At 38.0% G+C, this 24,469-nt stretch overlaps 1 protein-coding gene across 11 annotated transcripts in view; it reads right to left on the bottom strand.

Annotated features, from left to right (window-relative positions):
- The window catches only part of MCTP1 (multiple C2 and transmembrane domain containing 1), a 558,463-nt gene that overhangs the window by 282,775 nt on the left and 251,219 nt on the right, over nucleotides 1-24,469 (bottom strand). For all 11 annotated transcript variants that reach the window (XM_043464651.1, XM_043464644.1, XM_043464640.1 and 8 more), the window contains exon 2: nucleotides 16,045-16,159. In XM_043464651.1, the coding sequence (XP_043320586.1) occupies nucleotides 16,045-16,159 (115 nt within the window). The remainder of the gene's footprint in view (nucleotides 1-16,044; nucleotides 16,160-24,469) is intronic.

Here is a 24,469-nt window from a genome sequence, read left to right as displayed (position 1 = left end):
GAACCCACGGAATGCCGCACACCAGGCTCCTCTATCCTCCACTAGCTGCCTAAGTTTGCTCAGTTTCACGTCCATTGGCTTCATGATGCTATCTATCCACCTCTTCCCCTGCCACTCCCAGTGCACATAAATTTGGAACCAGGAGTCTCAAACATCCTGTTCCCACATAAATGGAAGAAAAAAGTGCTCAAAGAGAATGGTGGTTTTAGTTATTGGGTGTCTTTGCTGAAATAAAGTGAAGAACAAGACACATGTTGACAGCCCACCCTTAAAAAACCTTTTTATCTTCAGACTTTACGGCTAGAGTTAAAGACAGTATTCCTTGGTAAATAAGTATTAATTATAAAAAAATTCTTCAAGCTGACTTAAGTACTCAATATTCCTGACCACAGAAAATACTTGAATAACTTAAATTGTTTTGTTAAACTTAGCTAAAAAGACAGCTAAATGTGTTTTCTTTGCCTGTATGAGAGCCATATATAATATAACCTTTAGTTCATGTAAATCATGTTTATTTTACAATAGGAAACTGGAAATTTTGCATGCTTGTCTTATAGAACAGGCAAGTGGTCATTTATTATACTAAATTTAAGAGTGCATGGGTATAAGCATGCATGTAACTAAATTGAATTACAATAAGTAGCACCTTTGTTTTTTTAAAACATGAATGTTTTAAACTTTAGGCAGTGCTGCATGCTATTTCATTTGGATTCTTTGACTAAAATTTTAGGATTCTGATAAGTTTCTAATATCGACTGTAGTTGTACTGTTTTGTGTACTTAAACTAAAATAGAGACAAGAGTAAAGGTATCTGATCACCACTGAATTTTTTTTTTTTTTAATAGGCTTTATATTTTAGGGGTATTAGGTTTACAGCAAAACTGAATGGAAAGTAGAGAGTTTCACATGCCCCTTCCTCCTACACAGGTATAGCCTCCCCGACTATCAACATCCCCAACCAGAGTGGAACTTCGTACCAATGAACCTACCCTGGCACATCGTTATCACCCAAAATCCATAGATACATTGGGCTAAGTAGATTTTATGTCTGTATTCTTTCAGTATGTAAACATATTTGCAATATAAACAGCATCAAGTTATAAGGATAAAATTATTGCTGTAAAAAGTGTTATGCTTTATAAAAGTATATTCAACCTCTAAAATTTATTATCTTATTGAGGTAACTGAAAATTATTTTTCACAGATATCAGATTAGTTGTTGCCAGGGGCTAGGATTGTAGGGAAATAATTAGCCATAAAGGATCACGAGGGAACTTTTTAAGGCAGTGGAAATGGCCTATATTTTGATTTTGATGGTTGCTAGGACTGTATTTTTCTGTCAAATTGTAAGTTTTACTCTATGTAATCACTCTAATTACATATCAATAAATTTACTCTAATCATACCTCAATAAAATCAGAATGGAAAAAATTACGTGAAATCATTTTAAAAAGAAGTTTATGTATAATAGAGAACTAGTAGCTTAGAAAGAAAAACTGTCATTAGGTACTAGGACTGTTCTCAATACAAGGAGGTAAAAATGTATTGCTTTGTGCATAGAAGGAAGGTTTGCCTCAACCAAATTGAATGCATACTTTCAAAAGAGTCTGCTTTTACTGTGATGTTGTGTATTTTATGACCATGGTCATTTATTTTTTAAAAATAAGCAAACAGAGAGAATAATAAGGGTCTGGCATGTCTGTCATTGTGGCTGTTGTTTAGTTGCTCAGTCGTGTCCAATTCTTTTTGACCCCACGGATTCCTGCCAGGCTCCTCTGTCTATGGGATTTCCAAGGCAAGAATACTGTCATGTCTAGACAATCTAAAATCACTAAATTATTTATTGTTTTTCCCCTGTTATGGCTGCTATAAAGTGTTGTTACTTTGACTGGAAACAGACAAGGTTGTAGCTACTTCTCATCCATGAGCACGTGTGTGCCCTGGTTTTGCTTTTCTTCCAAGGTCAGGCCCCTGAATTTGGACTAACAAAGCTGACAGGGTATTTTTATATCCAAAGCAACTTTTATGCTGCTTTACCAGCTGCTAAGTAACACCAAAGGCTCCAAGTCATCTCACCTTGAAACCCTTCTTGTGGCACTAGAGCAAGGAGGGGCCAACTGATACAGTTAGATACAACATGAATGCCCTGTATTTTATTAATGTTCTCAATGCTGGCCCCAAGGTGGGGAAGGCTTTTTCCCCTTCTTCGTGAGAATATGAGCTTTGATTAACTCTCTATCTCTCTATAACCCTCAGCAGACAGTATATCAACTATGCTAGTGTATCAACACAAGGTAAAAAGGATGCCCTGGTTGGTAAATTTCGTCTGGACTGGGAGAAGTAGAAGCATCTGTTAGGAAGCCATATCTTTGGGATTTCCAAATGTAATAATTCTTGTAACTGGGCAGGTCCCTGGAAACTCTGCTTATGAAGCAGTTATAAGAGATTCTAGCTCCTGTGAGAAAGAGGCTTTCATATCATAGAGGCTCCCACACTTGTTCAGTGTCATCTTATCTTCTTCCATCTGCACAGTGTTGCCTAGTAGCTAAGGAAAAGAACTCCTGGGTGACCGCAGGGGCTGCTGCAGGTACAGCCAGAAGGGATAGCTGAGACTGTCCTGCTGCTGACCATGGTTCCTGCCCGGCATATTCCTGAAGCGCTGCCAAGTGTGGCCTGGATGAACTTCTGGGTCTGATGTTCAGCTGAATGCAGGGGGTCAAAATGGGTACAGAATATTCTTTTTGGACAGAGGGGCCTGGTGGGATACAGTTCATTGGGTTGCAAAGAGTTGTACACAACTTAGTGACTATACACAACATAATTCTTTTGGGGGATAGGGAAAATTCTTCAAAACAAAAAAGAAAAGCTTGGCCTACCCAAGGTCAATTTTACACCAATAACGTATTAGTTTTGACATGATATTATAGACCCCATTGGGGTGAGGGGAAGCAAGTTAATACTCATACACTCGGGATGATACAATGGCTGCAAAAAATTGACTTTGAGGAAGAATTTCATTTGCAGTTTTAGAATGCTTTTATGAATTGGACACGATTTTGGTGCACACTCTATAGTATTGACTGCATGGCACTGGATATTTGCCAATGCCTTCACTGTCCATAATATATTTTCCCTTTGGGTAACCATCACCTGATTACCTGTTGCCCAAAGCTTATGTGATCATTTCCAATAGGAGACTTTACTCTCTTTCATTTTGGTATGAATGGTTTGTATAATAAATTAACTAGAAGCATTCTATCTACCATCAACACATGGCCTCTGCTTTCCCCTCTTGCTTGCCTACAAGTTCCTGCTTAAGCTAAAGATTAGACATGTCTTTTGGAAAAATTAGAAAAAAAGGAAAAGGAAAAGGTGGGAGAAACAGAGATCAAATTGCCAACAACTGTTGGATCATTGAAAAGCAAGAGAATACCAGAAAAACATCTACTTCTGATTTATTGATTATGCCAAAGCCTTTGACTATGCAGATCACAACAAGCTGTGGAAAATTCTTCAAGACATGGGCATACCAGACCGCCTTAACTGCCTCCTGAAAAATCTGTATGCAGGTCAAGAAGCAACAGTTAGAACCGGACAAGGAACAACAGACTAGTTCCAAATCGGGAACGGAGTATGTCAAGGCTGTATATTGTCACCCTGCTTATTTAATTTATATGCAGAGTACATTATGCAAAATGCTGGGCTGGATGAAACACAAGCTGGAATCAAGATTGTTGGGAGAAATATCAATAACCTCAGATATGCAGATGATACCACCCTTATGACAGAAAGCAAAGAGGAACTAAAGAGCCTCTTGATGAAGGTGAAAGAGGAAAGTGAAAAGCTGGCTTAAAGAAACAAAAGACCTATACATAGAAAACTATAAAACACTGATGAAAGAAATCAAAGAGGACACAAACAGATGGAGAAACATACCGTGTTCATGGATTGGAAGAATCAATATTGTCAAAATGGCTATTCTACCCAAAGCAATCTATAGATTCAATGCAATCCCTATCAAGCTACCAACGGTATTTTTCACAGAACTAGACCAAAGAATTTCACAATTTGTATGGAAATACAAAAAACCTCGAATAGCCAAAGTAATCTTGAAAAAGAAGAATGGAACTGGAGGAATCAACCTGCCTGACTTCAGACTCTACTACAAAGCCACAGTCATCAAGACAGTGTGGTACTGGCACAAAGACAGAAATATAGACCAATGGAACAGAATAGAAAGCCCAGAGATAAATCCACGAACCTATGGACACCTTATCTTTGACAAAGGAGGCAAGGATATACAATGGAAAAAAGACAACCTCTTTAACAAGTGGTGCTGGGAAAACTGGTCAACCACTTGCAAAAGAATGAAACTAGAACACTTTCTAACACCATACACAAAAATAAACTCAAAATGGATTAAAGATCTAAATGTAAGACCAGAAACTATAAAACTCCTAGAGGAGAACATAGGCAAAACACTCTCCGACATAAATCACAGCAAGATCCTCTATGACCCACCTCCCAGAATATTGGAAATAAAAGCAAAACTAAACAAATGGGACCTAATGAAACTTAAAAGCTTTTGCACTACAAAAGAAACTATAAGTAAGGTGAAAAGACAGCTGTCAGATTGGGAGAAAATAATAGCAAATGAAGAAACAGACAAAGGATTAATCTCAAAAATATACAAGCAACTCCTGCAGCTCAATTCCAGAAAAATAAATGATCCAATCAAAAAATGGGCCAAAGAACTAAACAGACATTTCTCCAAAGAAGACATACAGATGGCTAACAAACACATGAAAAGATGCTCAACATCACTCATTATCAGAGAAATGCAAATCAAAACCACAATGAGGTACCATTACACGCCAGTCAGGATGGCTGCTATCCAAAAGTCTACAAGCAATAAATGCTGGAGAGGGTGTGGAGAAAAGGGAACCCTCTTACACTGTTGGTGGGAATGCAAACTAGTACAGCCACTATGGAAAACAGTGTGGAGATTCCTTAAAAAACTGGAAATAGAACTGCCATATGACCCAGCAATCCCACTTCTGGGCATACACACTGAGGAAACCAGATCTGAAAGAGACACGTGCACCCCAATGTTCATCGCAGCACTGTTTATAATAGCCAGGACATGGAAGCAACCTAGATGCCCATCAGCAGATGAATGGATAAGGAAGCTGTGGTACATATACACCATGGAATATTACTCAGCCGTTAAAAAGAATTCATTTGAACCAGTCCTAATGAGATGGATGAAACTGGAGCCCCTTATACAGAGTGAAGTAAGCCAGAAAGATAAAGAACATTACAGCATACTAACACATATATATGGAATTTAGAAAGATGGTAACGATAACCCTATATGCAAAACAGAAAAAGAGACACAGAAATACAGAACAGACTTTTGAACTCTGTGGGAGAAGGTGAGGGTGGGATGTTTCAAAAGAACAGCATGTATACTATCTATGGTGAAACAGATCACCAGCCCAGGTGGGATGCATGAGACAAGTGCTCGGGCCTGGTGCAATGGGAAGACCCAGAGGAATCGGGTGGAGAGGGAGGTGGGAGGGGGGATCGGAATGGGGAATAAGTGTAAATCTATGGCTGATTCATATCAATGTATGACAAAACCCACTGAAATGTTGTGAAGTAATTAGCCTCCAACTAATAAAAAAATTAAAAAAAAAATAGTAAAAAAAAAACCAAAAAAAACAAAAAAACTTAACATTCAAAAAACGAAGATCATGGCATCAGGTCCCATCACTTCATGGCAAACAGATGGGGAAACAATGGAAACAGAGACTTTATTTTTTTGGGCTCCCAAATCACTGCAGATGGTGACTGCAGCCATGAAATTAAAAGACTCTTGCTCCTTGGAAGAAAAGCTATGACAAACCTAGACAGTATATTAAAGCAGAGACATTACTTTGTCAACAAAGGTCCGTCTAGTCAAGGCTATGGTTTTTCCAGTAGTCATGTATGGATGTGAGAGTTGGAGTATAAAGAAAGCTGAGCGCCGAAGAATTGATGCTTTTGAACTGTGGTATTGGAGAAGACTCTTGAGAGTCCCTTGGACTGCAAGGAGATCCAACCAGTCAATCCTAAAGGAATTCAGTCCTGAATCTTCATTGGCAGGACTGATGTTGAAGCTGAAACTCCAACACTTTGGTCAACTGATATGAAGAACTCACTCCTTGGAAAAGCCCCTGATGCTGGGAAAGATTGAAGGCAGGAGAATAAGGGGACAACAGAGGACAAGATGGTTGAATGGCATCACCAACTCGATGGACATGAGTTTGAGCAAGCTCCGGGAGATGGTGATGGACAGGGAAGCCTGGCATACTGCAGTCCATGGAGATGCAAAGAGTCAGACACGACTGAGCGACTGAACTGAACTGAGAAAGTAAATCTCAGAAGTTGGTGAAGACTGTTGAGGCAGCCAAGAATAAACCCATAGCTGAGGTTTACAAATGTAAGCTGAGACTGCCACCAAAAGAAATACTTGACCAACTGATCTAGGGCACTTTGAAAGTTAAGATTTCCAAGACTATTTTGTTCCAAAACCAGATGACTTTGTGAAAGTAGACTGCTAATCCAAGATCAACAGAAAAAGAAATAGTACCTTGTAAAAGCAAAAAGAAACATCTAACTGTAGTTATTTGCTTCAGAATATTGTTGCATTATTTTTATTGATTTATTTTATGATAAGCACTAATAAAGCCCAGTAGAACCTTTCACTGTCTACTAATTCCAAATTTAGAAGACTAATTTAGTGCTAACTAGAATGAAAGCTGGCTCTTAAAATAATCTTTAATTAATGAGCTTATAACCTTATATTGGTTTGACTATATCAAATAGTTGTCCAAAAATGTATACCCATTCTTATTCAGTAAATGGTGCCAACGACCTTTCAAAATTTATGAAAAAGGTAATTTTGTATACTTCATATGATCTAATTTCAGAGAACACATAACTAAATTCCTGAGACTATTTTTCTCTATAGGCACAATACACTGAAACCCATGAACACATAAAATCTCCTTTATCCTACATCGAGAATATCCTTTAAGAAATCTAAATATGGAAAGCAAACACAAGTTAATTAACCTCAAGTGAATTTAAGGACACTATTTCTAATATTGGAACTCAGAGATGCACTTTTAAAATGAGTTAAGCTTAAAATCATCCTTTGTTAACAGATGCTGAATTAAATTATACTTATTATAAATTGAATTCATCTCTAAATAATAAAATCACATTTCAAATAAAAACCCACCAATGGCAAAGTCTATGCAGATTCTGAAGAAAATATGATATGTATCGATTGGCCTTGTCTATCAACTCCTGAGAACACTATCAGGCACTGAACACAGTTCCTTTGGTGGGCCTTTTTACTTTTCATGGCAATGTAGTTTTTTGTACAGGTTAAATAAAAATGTGTTCTTCTTCCAATCTAAAAATAATTAAGCAAAGCAAATTTGTAATCATAATAGCAGGAGAGATAGCACCTTTAAGAGTGGACCTAACGTTGTTAGGTGTGATACAACAGCATTCCATATGTGGAAACATCTTTGGAGTTTCTTCAGAAAATTGGTATAGGGTTTGCTCTATGGCTTAAGGAGTTCTGGATTTACATTCACTAAAAGATGGCATCTTTTGGCCAACCGAATTTTGAAGTAAGGAATACCTCCACGTAAGCAGTGCCGCAGACGGCCTAGAGAACAGCCACTAGGTTCCTTGCCTCTGGCTCAGGATAAAGGAAGTGCTAAGACTAATAGAGGACTGCCCTGGTGATCCAGTAGTTATGAATCCACCTGCCAAGGCAGGGGACATGGGTTCGATCCCTAGTACGGGAAGGTTCCACATGCCTCAGGGCAACTAAGCTTATGCGCCATAACTGCTGAGCACAGAGCCTAGAGCCCGTGTTCTGCAACAAGAGGAGCCGTCACATGAGAAGCCTGCGCAATCAGAGAAAGCCCCTGAGCAGCAATGAAGACCCAGAAGAGCCAGAAATAAGATTTTTATTTCAAAAAAGACCAGTATAAAGAGCTTTCTAACAAAAAGATATAGTCTAGGAGTCATTTACAAAATCTCAAGGTAGAAGTTCATTCTGAGGTTTTAGTAATGATACAGCTCTAGTTATATTAACATGAAACAAGGGAATCTTTATGTGTCAATGAGTGACCCTTTTGCACCTACAGAAATAAGGCAAACACAATACAACATATGTGTTCTGCAGAAGCATATGCTATAAATGTATATATGCACATAGTGGATATATATTATAATATGTGTGTGTGTGCATACACATATATTAGAGGCTTAAGATCATAGTGAAAAAGCTATCATTAAAACTGAGTCACTATCATTAAAAAAATTCCCAACGGTAGGAAAGTGGTGGAAGATATAACATTAACATCTTTGCTTATGCTTGTGCCTATATTGAGTAAAACAAGCCTATAGTTGATTCCACCATTTGTAAGACATGCAAAAATCAATTGACTAGCAACACATACAATTCACAGCCTCATCAGAGAAATGCAACATGACAGACCTTTTCTTGATCAAAATAGCTTGTTTAAAGACTGTGTAAACCTAAACAAGGGGCTGCCAAGAAAAGTATCTCAGAGTCGCTCAGTTACACATCTTTTGCTGGTGATATAAATTGCAATTTCCTTCCGGGGGAAAAAAGGAACACTCATGATGCTTAAATTTACGATCAATTTTAATGGGATTAAGAATTTTTTTCTAAGACACATGAATACACACTATGTCTCTAAAATCAGGACTCTTGTGACAGTGAAATGAGAGAATATTAGCAATTATGCAAATAAAAAGGAAAAAAAAACCAAAACTGCCCCCAGGCAAGCCTGGATATATGGCAATCTTTCCATAAAAGAAACTCCCAAGGGTCAAAACCAAAGAGGACCCTAAATACCAAGTGGTGAATGAATGTGTGGGGTGGCAGCCACTCTCATGGCCAGTCCTATCCAGATTATAAATGTATGTACACATTAAACATTACTCCTGATACACAATACATACTAGAAACATTACTATGCCTATCCATTCAGTGAATAAATCTCTCAAAGTTTTCATAAATCACATTCTAATAATAAAATAGCTGGCAGACTCTCTAACCTGAAAAGGGCTGTTTTTATACTTAGATTATGTTTCACTTTTATCAAGATAATTTTTGAAACAGAAAAAAAAAAAAAAGCTTTCTGATTCACTGTCTCAGATCTTGCTTTCTTAAAACTGGTATGAAGTTCTCAAGTAGTGAGGCTTTACCAAACAGTGAGAAAAGAGGCTTGTCAGGGGATAACCTTCTCAATCCTTTTCCCATGTATCAGGTTTCTAAAGTTCTGACTCCAATTTGAAAACTCTGTTCTCAGAACACAAGGAAACTTTTCCTTTGACACTGAGATATCAGAGTCACACACAGTGCAGACTGCAGGGGTTTCACATTGGAGTGAGTGAAATTCTCCAACTCAACACAGGGACTTGGGACACTGTTATAAATAGAATTACAGTGAACAAGTTCATGTGGATCACTTTTTTATTATCTAAATTTGTTCCTGGTATTTGAAGAGAATCGTCCTCTGTAGTGAGCTGACCTGTGTGTGTGCACACTCAATCACTTCGGTTGTGTCTGACGCTTTGTGACCCCACGGACTGCAGCCCACCAGGCTCCTCTGTCTGTGCGATTCTCCAGGCAAGAATACTGGAGTGGGTAGCCATGCCCTCCTCCAGGGAATTGGCCTGGGTCCTCCCAAAGAATGTGTTCATGTCTAAACTACCAGTACCTATGAACCTTATTCAGAAATGGGCTTTTTCACAAATGTCTCTAGAGTTCAGCCAGATCTTTCTAATCATTGAACAATCAAAACTTTTAAAAGCCTCAGGGAACTGAAATGATTTATGAACATTCAAAGTTGCTAAACTTTTCACAGTTGTTCCTGCAAAAACTGTCTACATTATGTTGTATTAACATACTGGTTTTGACCCCCAAATAATTTATTTCCAAAAAAAGAAATGAGCTTTCTGCAGATAAAATTAACTTAAGGAACATGAGATGAGATCATCCTGGATTTAGGGCGCACCCTAAAACCCAAGGACTTCTATTCTTATGAGAGAAAGAAGAGGGAAGTTTGAGGCAGGAAAACAGAGGCGGATGCCATGTAGAGATGGAAGCAAAGATTGCTGCCACAAGTCAAGGAATGCCTCGAGCCACTGGAAGCTGGAAGAGGCAAGGAAGAATTCTTTGCACGAGCCTTTGGAAGGATTATTTCCTACCACAACTTTGATTTCTTTGATTCTCAGCTTCCAAAACTGAGAGAAGAAACTTCTGTTGTTGTAAGCCACCAAGTTTTTGGTAATATGTTAAGGCAGCCCTAGGAAATGAATGCATCCTCCACAATACAAATTTCAAGGACTTAAATTGTAGAGAATTTGCTCTCACCAGGCATGTCTACACAGATTGCTCTTACTTTTCTAACAACGTTAATAATCTTGTCAAGATATGACTTTCAAAATGTGATAGATGATAATACAGTCCTGAAAAGCCAAACCTAATTAAAATATAAATGGCATTTTGAAAAATAACTAGGCATGACAATTGCCAAAGGGCTGCTACAGAAAACAAGGAACTCTGTCAAACTGGAACTTCAAATAAAGAATAAATAATTTTTTAGTATAAGAATACTCCAAGTCATGTATTATTTCTTTTTCATTGAATAAATTTGACATGCAAAATTATATAAGCTTAAGCTGTACAGCAAATATTTACATATTGTATAATAATATGTTTATCATTATGATGATATTTATCATCATATTATCATGTCATATCATATTACCTAATTATATTACAATGTTATTGTCTATATTCATCATACTGTGGATTAGATTCATGAGATATATTTACATGAACAGATAATGGATTATCTGAAATTCGAATTCAGGCATCGTGTTGGGACTTCCCTGTGGTCCAGTGGCTAAGACTCCATGCTTTCAATGCAGGGGCAACAGGTTTGATCCCTGGTCTGGGAATTATCCTTGTGGCTCAGCTGGTAAAGAATCCACCTGCAATACAGGAGACCTGGGTTCGACTCCTGGGTTGGGAAGATCCCCTGGAGAAGGGAACGGCTACCCACTCCAGTATTCTGGCCTGGAGAATTCCAAGGGGGTTGCAAAGAGTTGGACATGACCGAGTGACTTTCACGCTCACGTTCTGGGAACTAAGGTCTCATATGCTGCGCTGTGCAGCCAACCAAAACCAAAAAAAAAAAAAAAAAAACCAAGGCATCGTGTGTTTTTGTTTGCTAAACCTGGAACCCTGCAGTTGCAAAGAGAGACTGCACATTTCACTCAAAGTCACAAAGCTAATAAAATGTGGAGGTTGGCTTTGAAAGTATGTATGACAGACTCTCCAAGGTCATGTGCTTTCTGGTGCATGAGGCTTTTAAAGCAGGTATAATAAAACTTAGGAAAAAGTAGCAGCACTCCCCAAAGCTAGCTGGCTGTTCTGTAAAACAGGTTATAAAAGTGGAAGAAGGACAGCCAGTTACGACTGCTCAGTGCCTGCTATGTATAAAAATTCTGATATAAAGTTCAAACAACCTTCTAGCGACCATGGGAAAGGTTGAAATGAGTCTTCCCTTCCATTATTTAGTGCAAGGGTGACAGGGGACATGGAAGACACAGGCATTTGGGTTTTGCTGGGCAGTAGGTGAGGGCATCAATGTAATAAATAACAAGAGAGTATAATTTCTGCTAATTCTAACAGTTACACAAATATGTTTGCCTATAGTCACATTTCCCCAAAATCCACAAGGTGCCATCATTAGTCTTAAAATTGCAATAATTTTTTGAACTCCCTTACCCAGTTTATCTCAGATGCTATTTGACATTCCCTGAACCAGCTCTCCCATTTTCTTTTCCTTCTCCAGTTCCACATCCATAATCCCCAAACTATACTCCCACAAGGCCATAATGTTTCCCCGCTTGTTTGCTCACTGCGAACTACCCATCTCCATCTAATTATCATTTATACATGTCCCAATGCTATCTATCCAATCATATGTTTAACATCATCTGTTATTTACAGGTGAATCTATGATGTTTTAATCAATCCCAAACTTAACTCAGGTTGTTTCCTCTGTTTGTATATCTCCTCTCATATATACCAAATAAAAACTTCATAAATGTCAGGCAAGTGAGTAAGACAGTGAAGCTGGGATAGAGTTTGCATTTTAAACCCTTGGGGATAGTCTTCACTTCTGTAAAGTAGTATTTTCTCTCCCTTATTTCTTGGGAACATGGTCATCTCATTTTATCCTTAAAAAGTTCTTATTTGGGGCAGAGATGTCTATAGAGAATAATTTGCTACCACATGAAAGACGGTGGTACACACACGATGCCATCTAGACTCACAACTGTGAAGACATGAATGGTGGAACAAGATGGTGCATGCCTTGCCCAAAGGATGGCTGCTAAGTAGCTTAGATTACTGGCATCATATGTTGCAAGAGTTTGCCTGATGTTTTTTCATGATGACATTGACCTTATGCATCGCTGACAAGAATGTCCCAGACAGGATGTACCTTTCTCAATGCATCATATCAGGAGATCCATTATGTCTGTTGGTCTCATTACTGCTGATGTTAACTTTGCACTTGGTTAAAAGGATGTCTTCCAAGTTTTTCTACTGTAAAATAACCTTTTCCCCTTTGTAATTCATACATATCTTGTGGGAGAAATACTCTGAAATGATGCAAATGGCCAGTCTCCCATCATAATATTGCATATATAGTTGGTAGCTCAGCTGTAAAGAATCCACCTGCCATGTAGGAGGCATGGGTTCAATCCCTGGGTCGCAAAAACCCCTGCAGAAGGAAATATGGCAACCCACTCCAGTATTCTTGCCTGGGAAATCCCATGGACAGAGGAACCCGGCAGACTACAGTCCATGGGGTCACAAAGTCAGACATGACTAAGAGACTAAATAACAATTTTAGCATCAATGGATGATTATTGCCTATAATAATTATTACAGTGACGCTTCTCAAAAGGTGATCTCCTATTCCTATTTTCCCATCTACATTTGTTCATTAGAATTCCACCATAAGGAAAAGCTTTACCTTATCCCACACTTGTTTATTTATTCAGTTATGTATTTATCATGATACACAATTATCTATGAGCTCATAGACATCTGTATTATTCTATGGGTTATAATTTATCATTACCACTATTTATTTTGTTGCTGAATTGTACCAGCTTTGATCATTAGGAATGCCTTTAAGTTGGCTCCTATTTTGCTTTGACATTCTGCCATCCATTTTTGAGTACTTTATCTTTTGGCACTGCAAAATGTCCTGGGCTCGTCTTGTACTTTCCCTGCCCTAGATCCGCAATCAACCATTTCACCAGGAGCCCTGCTTACTTCTACTGGGGGAACTGTATTTAGAAACCAAGATCTGGGCCAAAAGGGTATAGATTTCCACCTTGTCGTTACAACTTGGTGATGGCTTCCAGGCCCTCTCAGCAGATAGCTTACACACATCCCTATCCATCTTACTTCCTATCTGTATACATATAAATAAGAAACCATAAGTTCCTACTGCTGCTTTTCTAACACCACAAGCTATATTCTAGCTTTCCCCCACTCCATGTATGTAGCTTCTTTCTCCAACAATAAGAAATCTGGGTCTTCTCATCTACAATATATTTACTTAGTTGTTCATGCCTACTATATTCAGGACATAGTTTCAGACTTGACAATCATGCTTTGAAGTACATCAGTTATATCTAGCTCTTTTTGTCTTGAGTTTTACAGTGTATAATCCAAATATGGCTTTACTTAATCACTTAGATTAGCTGTTTTATTCCCCATCCCCCCGAGGTGTGGTTCTGGTTAGATATCACCCAGGATGTGTGCATCTATCAATCTATCCATCTATCCATCCATCTACTCATTCATTTCTTCCTGTAATACTGCTGTGGTTAAAGAGTTAGAATCATATAAGAAAGTTCATTGAAGAAAATGTCAGTAAACTTCTTCCTTACCCTTTTTAACCCATTCCTATCCTACATTCTAAACACCTATTCTTACAGATATTGTGTATGTTATCAGTCTCATTTGTTTCTGAATTTTAATTTCTGATATTTCTTTTTGAAGAAATGAACAGATAATGCATAATCCCTTATACTCCATTCTTACCTAAGTTTCATACTGTTGTTATTCTTAGCACTTTGACTTTTCATTTAATAATAAATCCAGTAACTCTTTCCATATCAGTTCCTAGAGATTTTTCTTATTTATTTTACAATTGCATATTATTTCATCCTACAAATGTACCAAGGCTTATTTAACCATCTCTTCTATTTATGGGCATTTTGTAACTATAAAAAAATTTGCAATAAATAATTATGTGCTTATGTATTTAATGTTATTGGGAGGACATATCAAGGACTAAACTTTTTGATCACCTGATGTCTGGTTCAATTCCATTTTAGATCAAATAAAGTAATGTTAAAGATTGCTCTGAAGACTAAAAAATGATTTTTATATCTATATAGAGAAATATTATATAATAGCACTGTTTTTCCCTCCAAGCTAACTGTAACTTCTTTGGAGACCACCATTTCTATTCCATAAATATTTGTATTCAGCTACTAAAAGAGAAAAAACTAAAAGTGTTCATTGGTAAGTCGTGTCCAACTCTTTGCAACCCCATGGACCATTAGCCCGCCAACCAGATGGTTAATTATGAAAATTCCCCTGTGTTTAAATTCTAACTTTTCTACATACTTTCATTCATTAATAATATTCTGACATTTACTAGGTTTTACTTAAATCTATTATTTGTATCATTTTTAATCTTAAAAACCCCACTGCTACATTAATCATTTTCTCTATTTTATGTTTGTAGAGATAGGAGGGGCTTCCTTGGTGACTCAGATGGTAAAGAGCCTGCCTGCAAATGCAGAAGACCCGGGATCAATCCCTTGGTTGGGAAGATCCCCTGGAGAAGGGCATGGCAACCCACTCCAGTATTCTTGCCTGGAGAATCCCCATGGACAGAGGAGCCTGGCGGGCTGCAGTCCATGGGGTCGCAGGGAGTCAGACGTGACTAACCGGCTGTGGTCGTGTTTGCTTCCTTTCACTTCCTAAGTGCGGATGTCAACTAGGGTAGGAGAAGAAAAAACAAGATTCTGTGATGCCAAGAGCACTCAGGGTTATCTGACAAGGAGTTAGAGGCTAAGGGACTCTCCTCCTTCTCAATGGGAGGAGTTAAATTCAAACTCAGTTTCCTTTAGGAATGTGGGCCCTCAGGGCCTTCAGATCTCCACGTCTGGAAGCTTGAAACATGCAAAAGATGCTAGAAAGTCTGTTTAGGGTCTACCTTTTGTCCTGCCCCTAACCAGGGTTCAAGGAATAATTAATGTACCCCAAGCTAGTTCATCAGGAGATGGCTTTGGGATATGCAATCCAGGAACTGAAGAGTATTTGCCTTGTCTTCCTTTTCATCATGGCCTACAAAATCCTGTTAATCCACCATGGGATCATTGCCAGGTCCAGTCAAATTTAAGAAAATCCCATGTTGGGAATCTCCAAAGTTTTGGTGAGATGTGAGTCCTAGATTGTGTAGTTTTATGAGACTCAAAGGAGCAAATCTATGCAGCAAAAAGAATTTCTGGTCTGTGAAAAGGTGAATTCCAATATGGCTTCAAATATGTGCCTCATCTACTCAACTGATTCTGTCACTAATTATATATAATGCAGGGTCTAACTTGTCAGCAGTGTGACAGGGACCTCACTGTCTGGGTTGGGATGAGTCCAGAGTTCTTGAACTTGTATCATAACCTCTTCCTCCACGGTCACAGACGTCAGACAACTTTTTGAGCCACATCATTGAACTCCTAAATTTCATATTATGGTTGATCTTTCTTAACTTAAGAAACCACAAGGAAAACAAAGTTTGTCAAAAATACAGAGAATAAGCTTCCAGGTGACATTGTTCTTACCTCCTCGATCACGGGCAGCTAAACTTTGACCCCTTCTTAATGTGATGTCCAATTGGTACATTCCGGGCTCAGCCAAAGGGATATCTGCATTACTGGTTCCAGCAGTATTTATTTTCTGAAAAGCAAGAAAGATATATAAAAATTAAATTTATTATGTCTATTTTCTCCCATGAGGGACCATGTATAGCTAAATGCAAACTCTAAAAAACAGTCATTTATTTTTCTGGAATTGAGCTGCAGGAGTTGCTTGTATATTTTTGAGATTAATCCTTTGTCTGTTTCTTCATTTGCTATTATTTTCTCCCAATCTGACGGCTGTCTTTTCACCTTACTTATAGTTTCTTTTGTAGTGCAAAAGCTTTTAAGTTTCATTAGATCCCATTTGTTTAGTTTTGCTTTTATTTCCAATATTCTGGGAGGTGGGTCATAGAGGATCTTGCTGTGATTTATGTCGGAGAGTGTTTTGCCTATGTTCTCCTCTAGGAGTTTTATAGTTTCTGGTCTTACATTTAGATCTTTAATCCATTTTGAGTTTATTTTTGTGTATGGTGTTAGAAAGTGTTCTAGTTTCATTCTTTTACAAGTGGTTGACCAGTTTTCCCAGCACCACTTGTTAAAGAGGTTGTCTTTTTTCCATTGTATATCCTTGCCTCCTTTGTCAAAGATAAGGTGTCCATAGGTTCGTGGATTTATCTCTGGGCTTTCTATTCTGTTCCATTGATCTATATTTCTGTCTTTGTGCCACATATATATGGAATTTAGAAAGATGGTAACGATAACCCTATATGCAAAACAGAAAAAGAGACACAGAAATACAGAACAGACTTTTGAACTCTGTGGGAGAAGGTGAGGGTGGGATGTTTCAAAAGAACAGCATGTATACTATCTATGGTGAAACAGATCACCAGCCCAGGTGGGATGCATGAGACAAGTGCTCCGGCCTGGTGCACTGGGAAGACCCAGAGGAATCGGGTGGAGAGGGAGATGGGAGGGGGGATCGGGATGGGGAATAAGTGTAAATCTATGGCTGATTCATATCAATGTATGACAAAACCCACTGAAATGTTGTGAAGTAATTAGCCTCCAACTAATAAAAAAAATTAAAAAAAAAATAAATAAAAATAAAAAAATAAAAAACAGTCAATATAATAAATCATTTTGTGAATTCACACAGTAGCATCATCACCTAGTTCTCTGAAGGTTTCAAAATTCATGAAATTCTTTAGACTCAAAATAAAGACATAGTAGTTATAGGAATTCTTGTTTTGACTCAGATTAGAACAACAAATATAATGTGAAAAACATTTCCCATGGAAAGCCCCACATAATTCAACCAAGGAAGACTAACACAGAAATAGTGTCTGAAGTAAAGATATAGTCAGTGATGAATGGAGAATAAAGGTGTGTGAGAGCAGTTGACTTCCACAAAACTGAGTTGAAAATGAAAATGATTTATTCAGGTGACTTTGTTGATTCATTTATCCACGCAAAGGAACACATACTGATGGATTACACGTGTCTATTTTAGCCCCAACATAAAATATGATATAATTATACAGAAATAAATTCACCCAGCATTTTGACAGTACTTGCAAGAAATAAATTCTCAATAAATTCCTAATGCTGCTTTCCATGGAATAAAAGTGTACAAGCTATTTTTAGAAAAAAAAAAATCTCTGCAAGGCTATCTCTATAGAATATCTTTAGCAACAATATACTAGGCATTGAGTAACAAATGCACTTGGAAGAGGAATAACTGTATATTAAAACAACATAAGAGAAACATATAGTAAAAACTTTAGAGATCATATTTTATATATTCTGACATGTTGAGTCCAGTAGGAAAACTTACTTTTCTTTACATGTTTGAGATGATTTAAAATTCTTATTTTTATTCCAATTCAAAAATAAACATACTTTTTAAAAAACGTTTGAAACCGAATTTTATTGTCACATAGATAAAGTTGTTAAAATATTAAAATACCACCACCTGATTCAAATGCACACTTTGCCCCATGCCTGTGTGCCCACTTGCAGACTGCTCTTATAAAATCTTTATTGGTTTCTAACTATCAAGAAATTAGGAGAGGGTTGATATCTGACCTGAGGAAATAATATGCTCACACAAATGAAATAAAATATTAATAAACTGAAATTAAAAACAGCATAGAAATTTAAGTCTTAGAGTATTAATTCCCAATGCCACTGAGAACAAATTAACTCACTTAAGGAAATCAAATGTCCCATAATGGAAGAATATTCAAAAGTATTTTTTATACCCAATAGGAGTCCTTCTCAAGGTTCAGCAGTATATTTATCCTCTAATTATTGCTTAAAAAAATTTTTTTTTCATTTATTTTTATTAGTTGGAGAGGCTAATTACTTTACAATATTGTAGTGGTGTTTGCCATACATGGACATGAATCAGCCATGGATTTACATGTGTTCCCCATTCTGAACCCCCCTCCCACCTCTCTCCCCATCCCATCCCTCTGGGTCATCCCAGTGCACCAGCCCCGAGCTCTTGTCTCATGCATCCAACGTGAACTGGTGATCTGTTTCACACTTGATAATATACATGTTTTGATGCTGTTCTCTCAGATCATCCCACCCTCACCTTCTCCCATAGAGTCCAAAAGTCTGTTCTATACATCTGTGTCTCTTTTTCTGTCTTGCATATAGGGTTGTCATTACCATCTTTCTAAATTCCATATATATGTGTTAATATTGGTGTTTATCTTTCTGGCTTACTTCACTCTGTATAATGGGCTCCAGTTTCATCCATCTCATTAGAACTGATTCAAATGAATTCTTTTTAATGGCTGAGTAATATTCCATGGTGTATATGTACCACAGCTTCCTTATCTATTCGTCTGCTGATGGGCATCTAGGTTGCTTCCATGTCCTGGCTATTATAAACAGTGCTGCGATGAACATTGGGGTGCACGTGTCTCTTTCAGATCTGGTTTCCTCAGTGTGTATGCCCAGGAGTGGGATTGCTGGGTCATATGGCAGTTCTATTTCCAGTTTTTTAAGAAATCTCCACACTGTTCTCCATAGCGGCTGTACTAGTTTGCATTCCCACCAACAGTGTAAGAGGGTTCCCTTTTCTCCACACCCTCTCCAGCATTTATTGCTTGTAGACTTTTGGATAGCAGCCATCCTGACTGGCGTGTAATGGTACCTCATTGTGGTTTTGATTTGCATTTCTCTGATAATGAGTGATGTTGAGCATCTTTTCATGTGTTTGTTAGCCATCTATATGTCTTCTTTGGAGAAATGTCTGTTTAGTTCTTTGGCCCATTTTTTGATTGGGTCATTTATTTTTCTGGAATTGAGCTTCAGGAGTTGCTTGTATATTTTTGAGATTAATCCTTTGTCTGTTTCTTCTTTTGCTATTATTTTCTCCCAGTCTGAGGGCTGTCTTTTCACCTTGCTTATAGTTTCCTTTGTTGTGCAAAAGCTTTTAAGTTTCATTAGGTCCCACTTGTTTATTTTTGCTTTTATTTCCAATATTCTTGGAGGTGGGTCATAGAGGATCTTGCTGTGATTTATGTCAGAGAGTGTTTTGCCTATGTTCTCCTCTAGGAGTTTTATAGTTTCTGGTCTTACATTTAGATCTTTAATCCATTTTGAGTTTATTTTTGTGTATGGTGTTAGAAAGTGTTCTAGTTTCATTCTTTTACAAGTGGTTGACCAGTTTTCTAATTATTGCTTTTATAACCCAAAATAAAAAGCTTAATATATATAAATATACTTCTGTATGTGTGTGTGTGTGTGTGTGTATATATACCTATTATATATATATGTATACTAACTAAGTGAAAGTGACTAACATTTTGACTTCTGGAATGATGAAAGTGAAGGTGCTCCTCACTCAGTTGTGTCTGACTCTTTGTGACCCCATGGACTATATAAACCACCAGGCTCCTCTGTCCTTGGAATTCTCCAAGCAAGAATACTGGAATGGGTTGCCATTCCCTTCTCCAGGAGATCTTCCCACCTAGGGATCGAACCTGGGTCTTCTGCACTGCAGGAAGATTCTTTAACATCAGAACCATCAAATGATATACATGGATAAGGTAAAATATTATATACCATTCTGGCTCTTTTAGATTTCAGTTTTTGTGTGAACAAAGTATTATATTTTGCTCATTATTTTACAATTTATTGAACTTAAAAATATCATGGGTACTTTTTTAATCAGTACATAGAGATCTATTTTTTTTTTTAGGACTTCATTTTCCACAGTGCGCAAATGCTGTAATTCAATTATTTTCCTAATGAACGTATGAGTTGGCTTCAGTATTTGCCACTACAAGAACTTGTGCTTTTATTTCTCTTATAGGATGCATTTTTTCCAAAAAGGTTTAAATAGTTCACACTCCTACTGAAAGTGCACAAGTGCCTATTTCCTATACACTTGTCCGCACTGAACATTACCAACTTTCAAGTTTTGTGGGTAAATATAGTATCTTTCTTCAAAACACATTTCCAGCACTATGGTAAAGTGTCTTGAATCTAGCATAAATGGCAAGAGTGATAGCTCTTCGTTGGACCACACAGAAGATGCCCACTTGGAAAGAGGAAGCCAACCAACGCCTTCTGAATGCCTTTTCAAAGAACAGTTTGTATGTGGGTTTAATTAATAAGCAAGATTTAAATTAAAATCCAGCAAACATGTAAACTACTATGTTCTGAGCCTTTCTTGAGGTTCTATTATATACACTGTTTCAAAATAAACAAATGCACTAACAAATATTAAATGTAGTTACTTTCTAAAATATGGAATAAAATCTATAGGAAAGTAGAAACTTTCTACCCACCCTGCATCCTCTTCTAGTGTTTTGACAGGTACTTTAAGGCAGAAAAGTCTGAATGCTCAGATATCTGGTATTTTTGTAGATTTCGTTGCTCTATTCAGTGTTTCTTGGAGTTTAGAGTGAATGATTTATAGAGTGCTTGGTTTAACATTTTAAAATGCTTATTACACTACATGGGCAAATTAAGGACCTTGTGCAGCCATGAAATAAAAAGACGCTTGTTCCTTGGAAGAAAAGTTATGAACAACCTAGACAGCATATTAAAAAGCAGAGACATTACTTTGTCAACAAAGGTCCATCTAGTCAAGGCTATGGTTTTTCCAATAGTCAAGAATGGATGTGAGAGTTGGACTATAAAGAAAGCTGAGCACTGAAGAATTGATGCTTTTGAACTGTGGTGTTGGAGAAGACTCTTGAGAGTCCCTTGGACTGCAAGGAGATCCAACCAGTCCATCCTAAAGGAGATCAGTCCTGGGTGTTCATTGGAAGGACTGATGCTGAAGCTGAAACTCCAAAACTTTGGCCACCTGATGTGGAGAGCTGACTCATTGGAAAAGACCCTGATGCTGGGAAAGATTGAAGGCGAGAGGAGAAGGGGATGAGAGGATGAGATGGTTGGATGGCATCACCGACTCAATGGACATGAGTTTGGGTGGACTCCGGGAGTTTGTGATGGACAGGGAGGCCTGGCGTGCTGCAGTTCATGGGGTCACAAAGAGTCGGACACGAGTGAGGGACTGAACTGAACTGAAAGGTAATTTTAATTACACTAGGTTTTCCACTTTTGCTGTTTGAAAATTTAATACCTAGTTAAGAGACAACTTGGCTGGATTTATATTTATTGGCTTTTAAAAGCCTGAATAATATTCAATTCTCTGTGTGTGTTTTACAGATCACATTTTTTCTCTATCCCTTCTCTTATGACAGACATTTAGGTTATTTCCAGATTTTGGCTACAGTGAATAATGCCGTAATGAAGGTAGTAGAGCAGATATCTCTCCAAGAAACTGATTTCATTTCCTTCAGATGTACGCCACCTTCCCCATCATGTTCTCCATGTATTCCTGCCCAGTCTTCAAGGACCATTTCATTAACACTTTATATATCTCTTATCCATTACCATATTATATCTCAAAATTTTCCATTTTAGAGGATAAACACTCTGTTCTCTGTTGTGAAAAGTTTAAGGATCTGAGCACAAAGTGTGATGGAGACTATGAGGAGAGAAGATGTCTTTAAGGTCGCGAGACCCAGCTGAGTAGACATATGCACGGAGATCGGTAACAAACCTGGCTACTCCATGGGTGTTTGGCCTCTCTCCTCTCCCGCGTCCGTGGATGGCATCTAATCTGTTTTGGCACCTTTAGTCAAGAGACTTCTCCTCAATGCACTGCTCTAAGCCAAAATTAACAATTGATTACAATTACATCTAAGCCATGTCCACTCAAGAGCTAGGATTAAAGACAGACTATAATATATTGGAGTCATTAAGTCACTGGGAGAGCAGGCAAGAAAGACCAATTATTATGGGGAAAGAATCTGAGGCAGCTTCACAGCAATGACAACAGAGCAGTTTGAAAACAGGAATAAGACTTGACAAAGAAAGATGTAGGAGAAGGGCGGATGGGAATATCAACACGAGCCAAATGCTGAGTAGTCACAAGAGGGTGCATCAATGGATTGTGTGAGAAATAAGGTAGAAAGGAAGATTCATGTTCAGTCATGCCAGCCTGAGCAGAGTTTCCAACTGTGGGCAACAGGAAACTCTCACGGGCTCTTGAAGAGAGAAGCAACATAGCCAGGACTCACTGAACAAACATTTAATGGCTGTCTTTCACGTTTCCTGCTCTGGATAAAGTGACAAGACTTCAGAGAGGAGCAAAACTTGGCCTTTTCTCTATGTAGGTTGGGTGAGAGTAAGGAAACTCTGTGAATATAGGAATTATTTTAAAGGTTTTACGACAGTTTAAGTCACAAGGGCTTGATCTAGTCAGTGGTGATGGAAATAAAAGATGACTTTGAGAGATATTGAAGAGAGTCAGTCAACTGAATTGTCAACTGACAAGATGGAGGAGATATGGGAAAAGGATAGATGAGTCACACAGAAGTTTGCGCTGAGCTGCTGGCAGACTGGTAGTGTCAGGAAGAGAGAGCAGAAAAGAGAGGAGTAGCAGGTTCCAGGCCACCTCTGGGTCAACCTGTAAGGATACCCCCATTCCTGGGAAAGAAAGAAAGTCACGAACTTAGATCTAGAGATACATCTGTATCTAGAGATACAGATCTAGAGCCCTCAGGCTCACTGAAATGGCACCAAGAAGAAAACTGGGTTATGGAGGGATATTAGAAACACAGTTTTTATGGGTATAAAGCATCTTTTTCAAATATTTAAGATCTCAAATGTAAGGACATATTAGGAAAGATGTGTCTGAAGTACCAGGCACATACATAGCTCTAAAACAAATCCTTTTTTTTTTTTAAAAAAAAGATTTAACATTTATCTAGTGACTATTACAGGAAGTTCAAATAATCCCTCCCTCTCACTAAACTGCCATGTCCCACATTTAGATGAATGTTGCTATCTTTTAACCACTTTATCGAGGTGTGATTGAAATGTCAAAGCTGTACATATGTAATTTATACAACTCCATGAGTTTAGGAATAGGTATACACCTGTGAAACCATCACCACTATCAAGGCCAAAAAACCACATCCATCCCCTTCCAAAGTTTCCTCCCACCTCTTTACGATCCTGATTATTATTTGTGTGTGTATGTGAGTGTGTATTTATGTATGTGGCAAGAACACTTAACACGGTCTACCATCTTAGAAAATTTTAAGTATGCAATACAGTACTGTTACTTATAGATAATATGTTGGAGAATAGAGCTCCAGAACTGATTCATCCTGCATAACTGAAATTCTGTTCCCTTTGACTATTACCTCCCCATTTTCTCCTTCTCCCACAGTTCCTGGCAACCCCCATTCTACTCTCTGCTTCTGTGAATTTTGCTATTCTAGATTCTACATATAAGAGAAGTCATACAGTTTTGTCTTTCTGTGATTGACTTCTTTCACTGGGCATTGTGCTTTCTGGGTTTCCTGGTGCCCTCATGGTAAAGAATCCATCAGCCAGTGCAGGTGACACACGAGATGTGAGTTCAATATCTGGGGAGGGAAGATCCTCTGGAGGAGGAAATGGCAACTCGCTTCACTGTTCTTGCCTAGAGAAACCCACTGAGGAGCCTGGTGGGCCACAGTCCATGGGGTCACCAAGAGTCAGACACGACTGAGCACACACACAATGTTCTCCAGGTCCATTCATGCTGTTGCAAATGGCAGATCTTCCTCCTTTTGTAAGGTTGAATAATAATCCATTGCACATATGCACCAAATTTTCTTTATCCATTTATCCAACATTTTGGCTGTTTTCATATCTTGGATATTGTAAGTAATGCTGCAATAAACACGGGAGTACAGGTATCTCTTTAAGGTTCCAATTTAAATTCCTTTGTATAAGGACCCAGAAGTGGGGCTGTTGAATCATATGAAACCATAAAAGACCCCAAATAGCCAAGGCAACCTTAAGAAAGAAGAACAGAGCT

The sequence above is a fragment of the Cervus canadensis genome, chromosome 4, assembly GCF_019320065.1.
Source record: "Cervus canadensis isolate Bull #8, Minnesota chromosome 4, ASM1932006v1, whole genome shotgun sequence".
NCBI classification, from domain to species: Eukaryota; Metazoa; Chordata; class Mammalia; order Artiodactyla; family Cervidae; genus Cervus; species Cervus canadensis.
The sequence above is the reverse complement of the archived record's forward strand: the minus strand, read 5'-3'. Positions and strand labels throughout refer to the sequence as shown.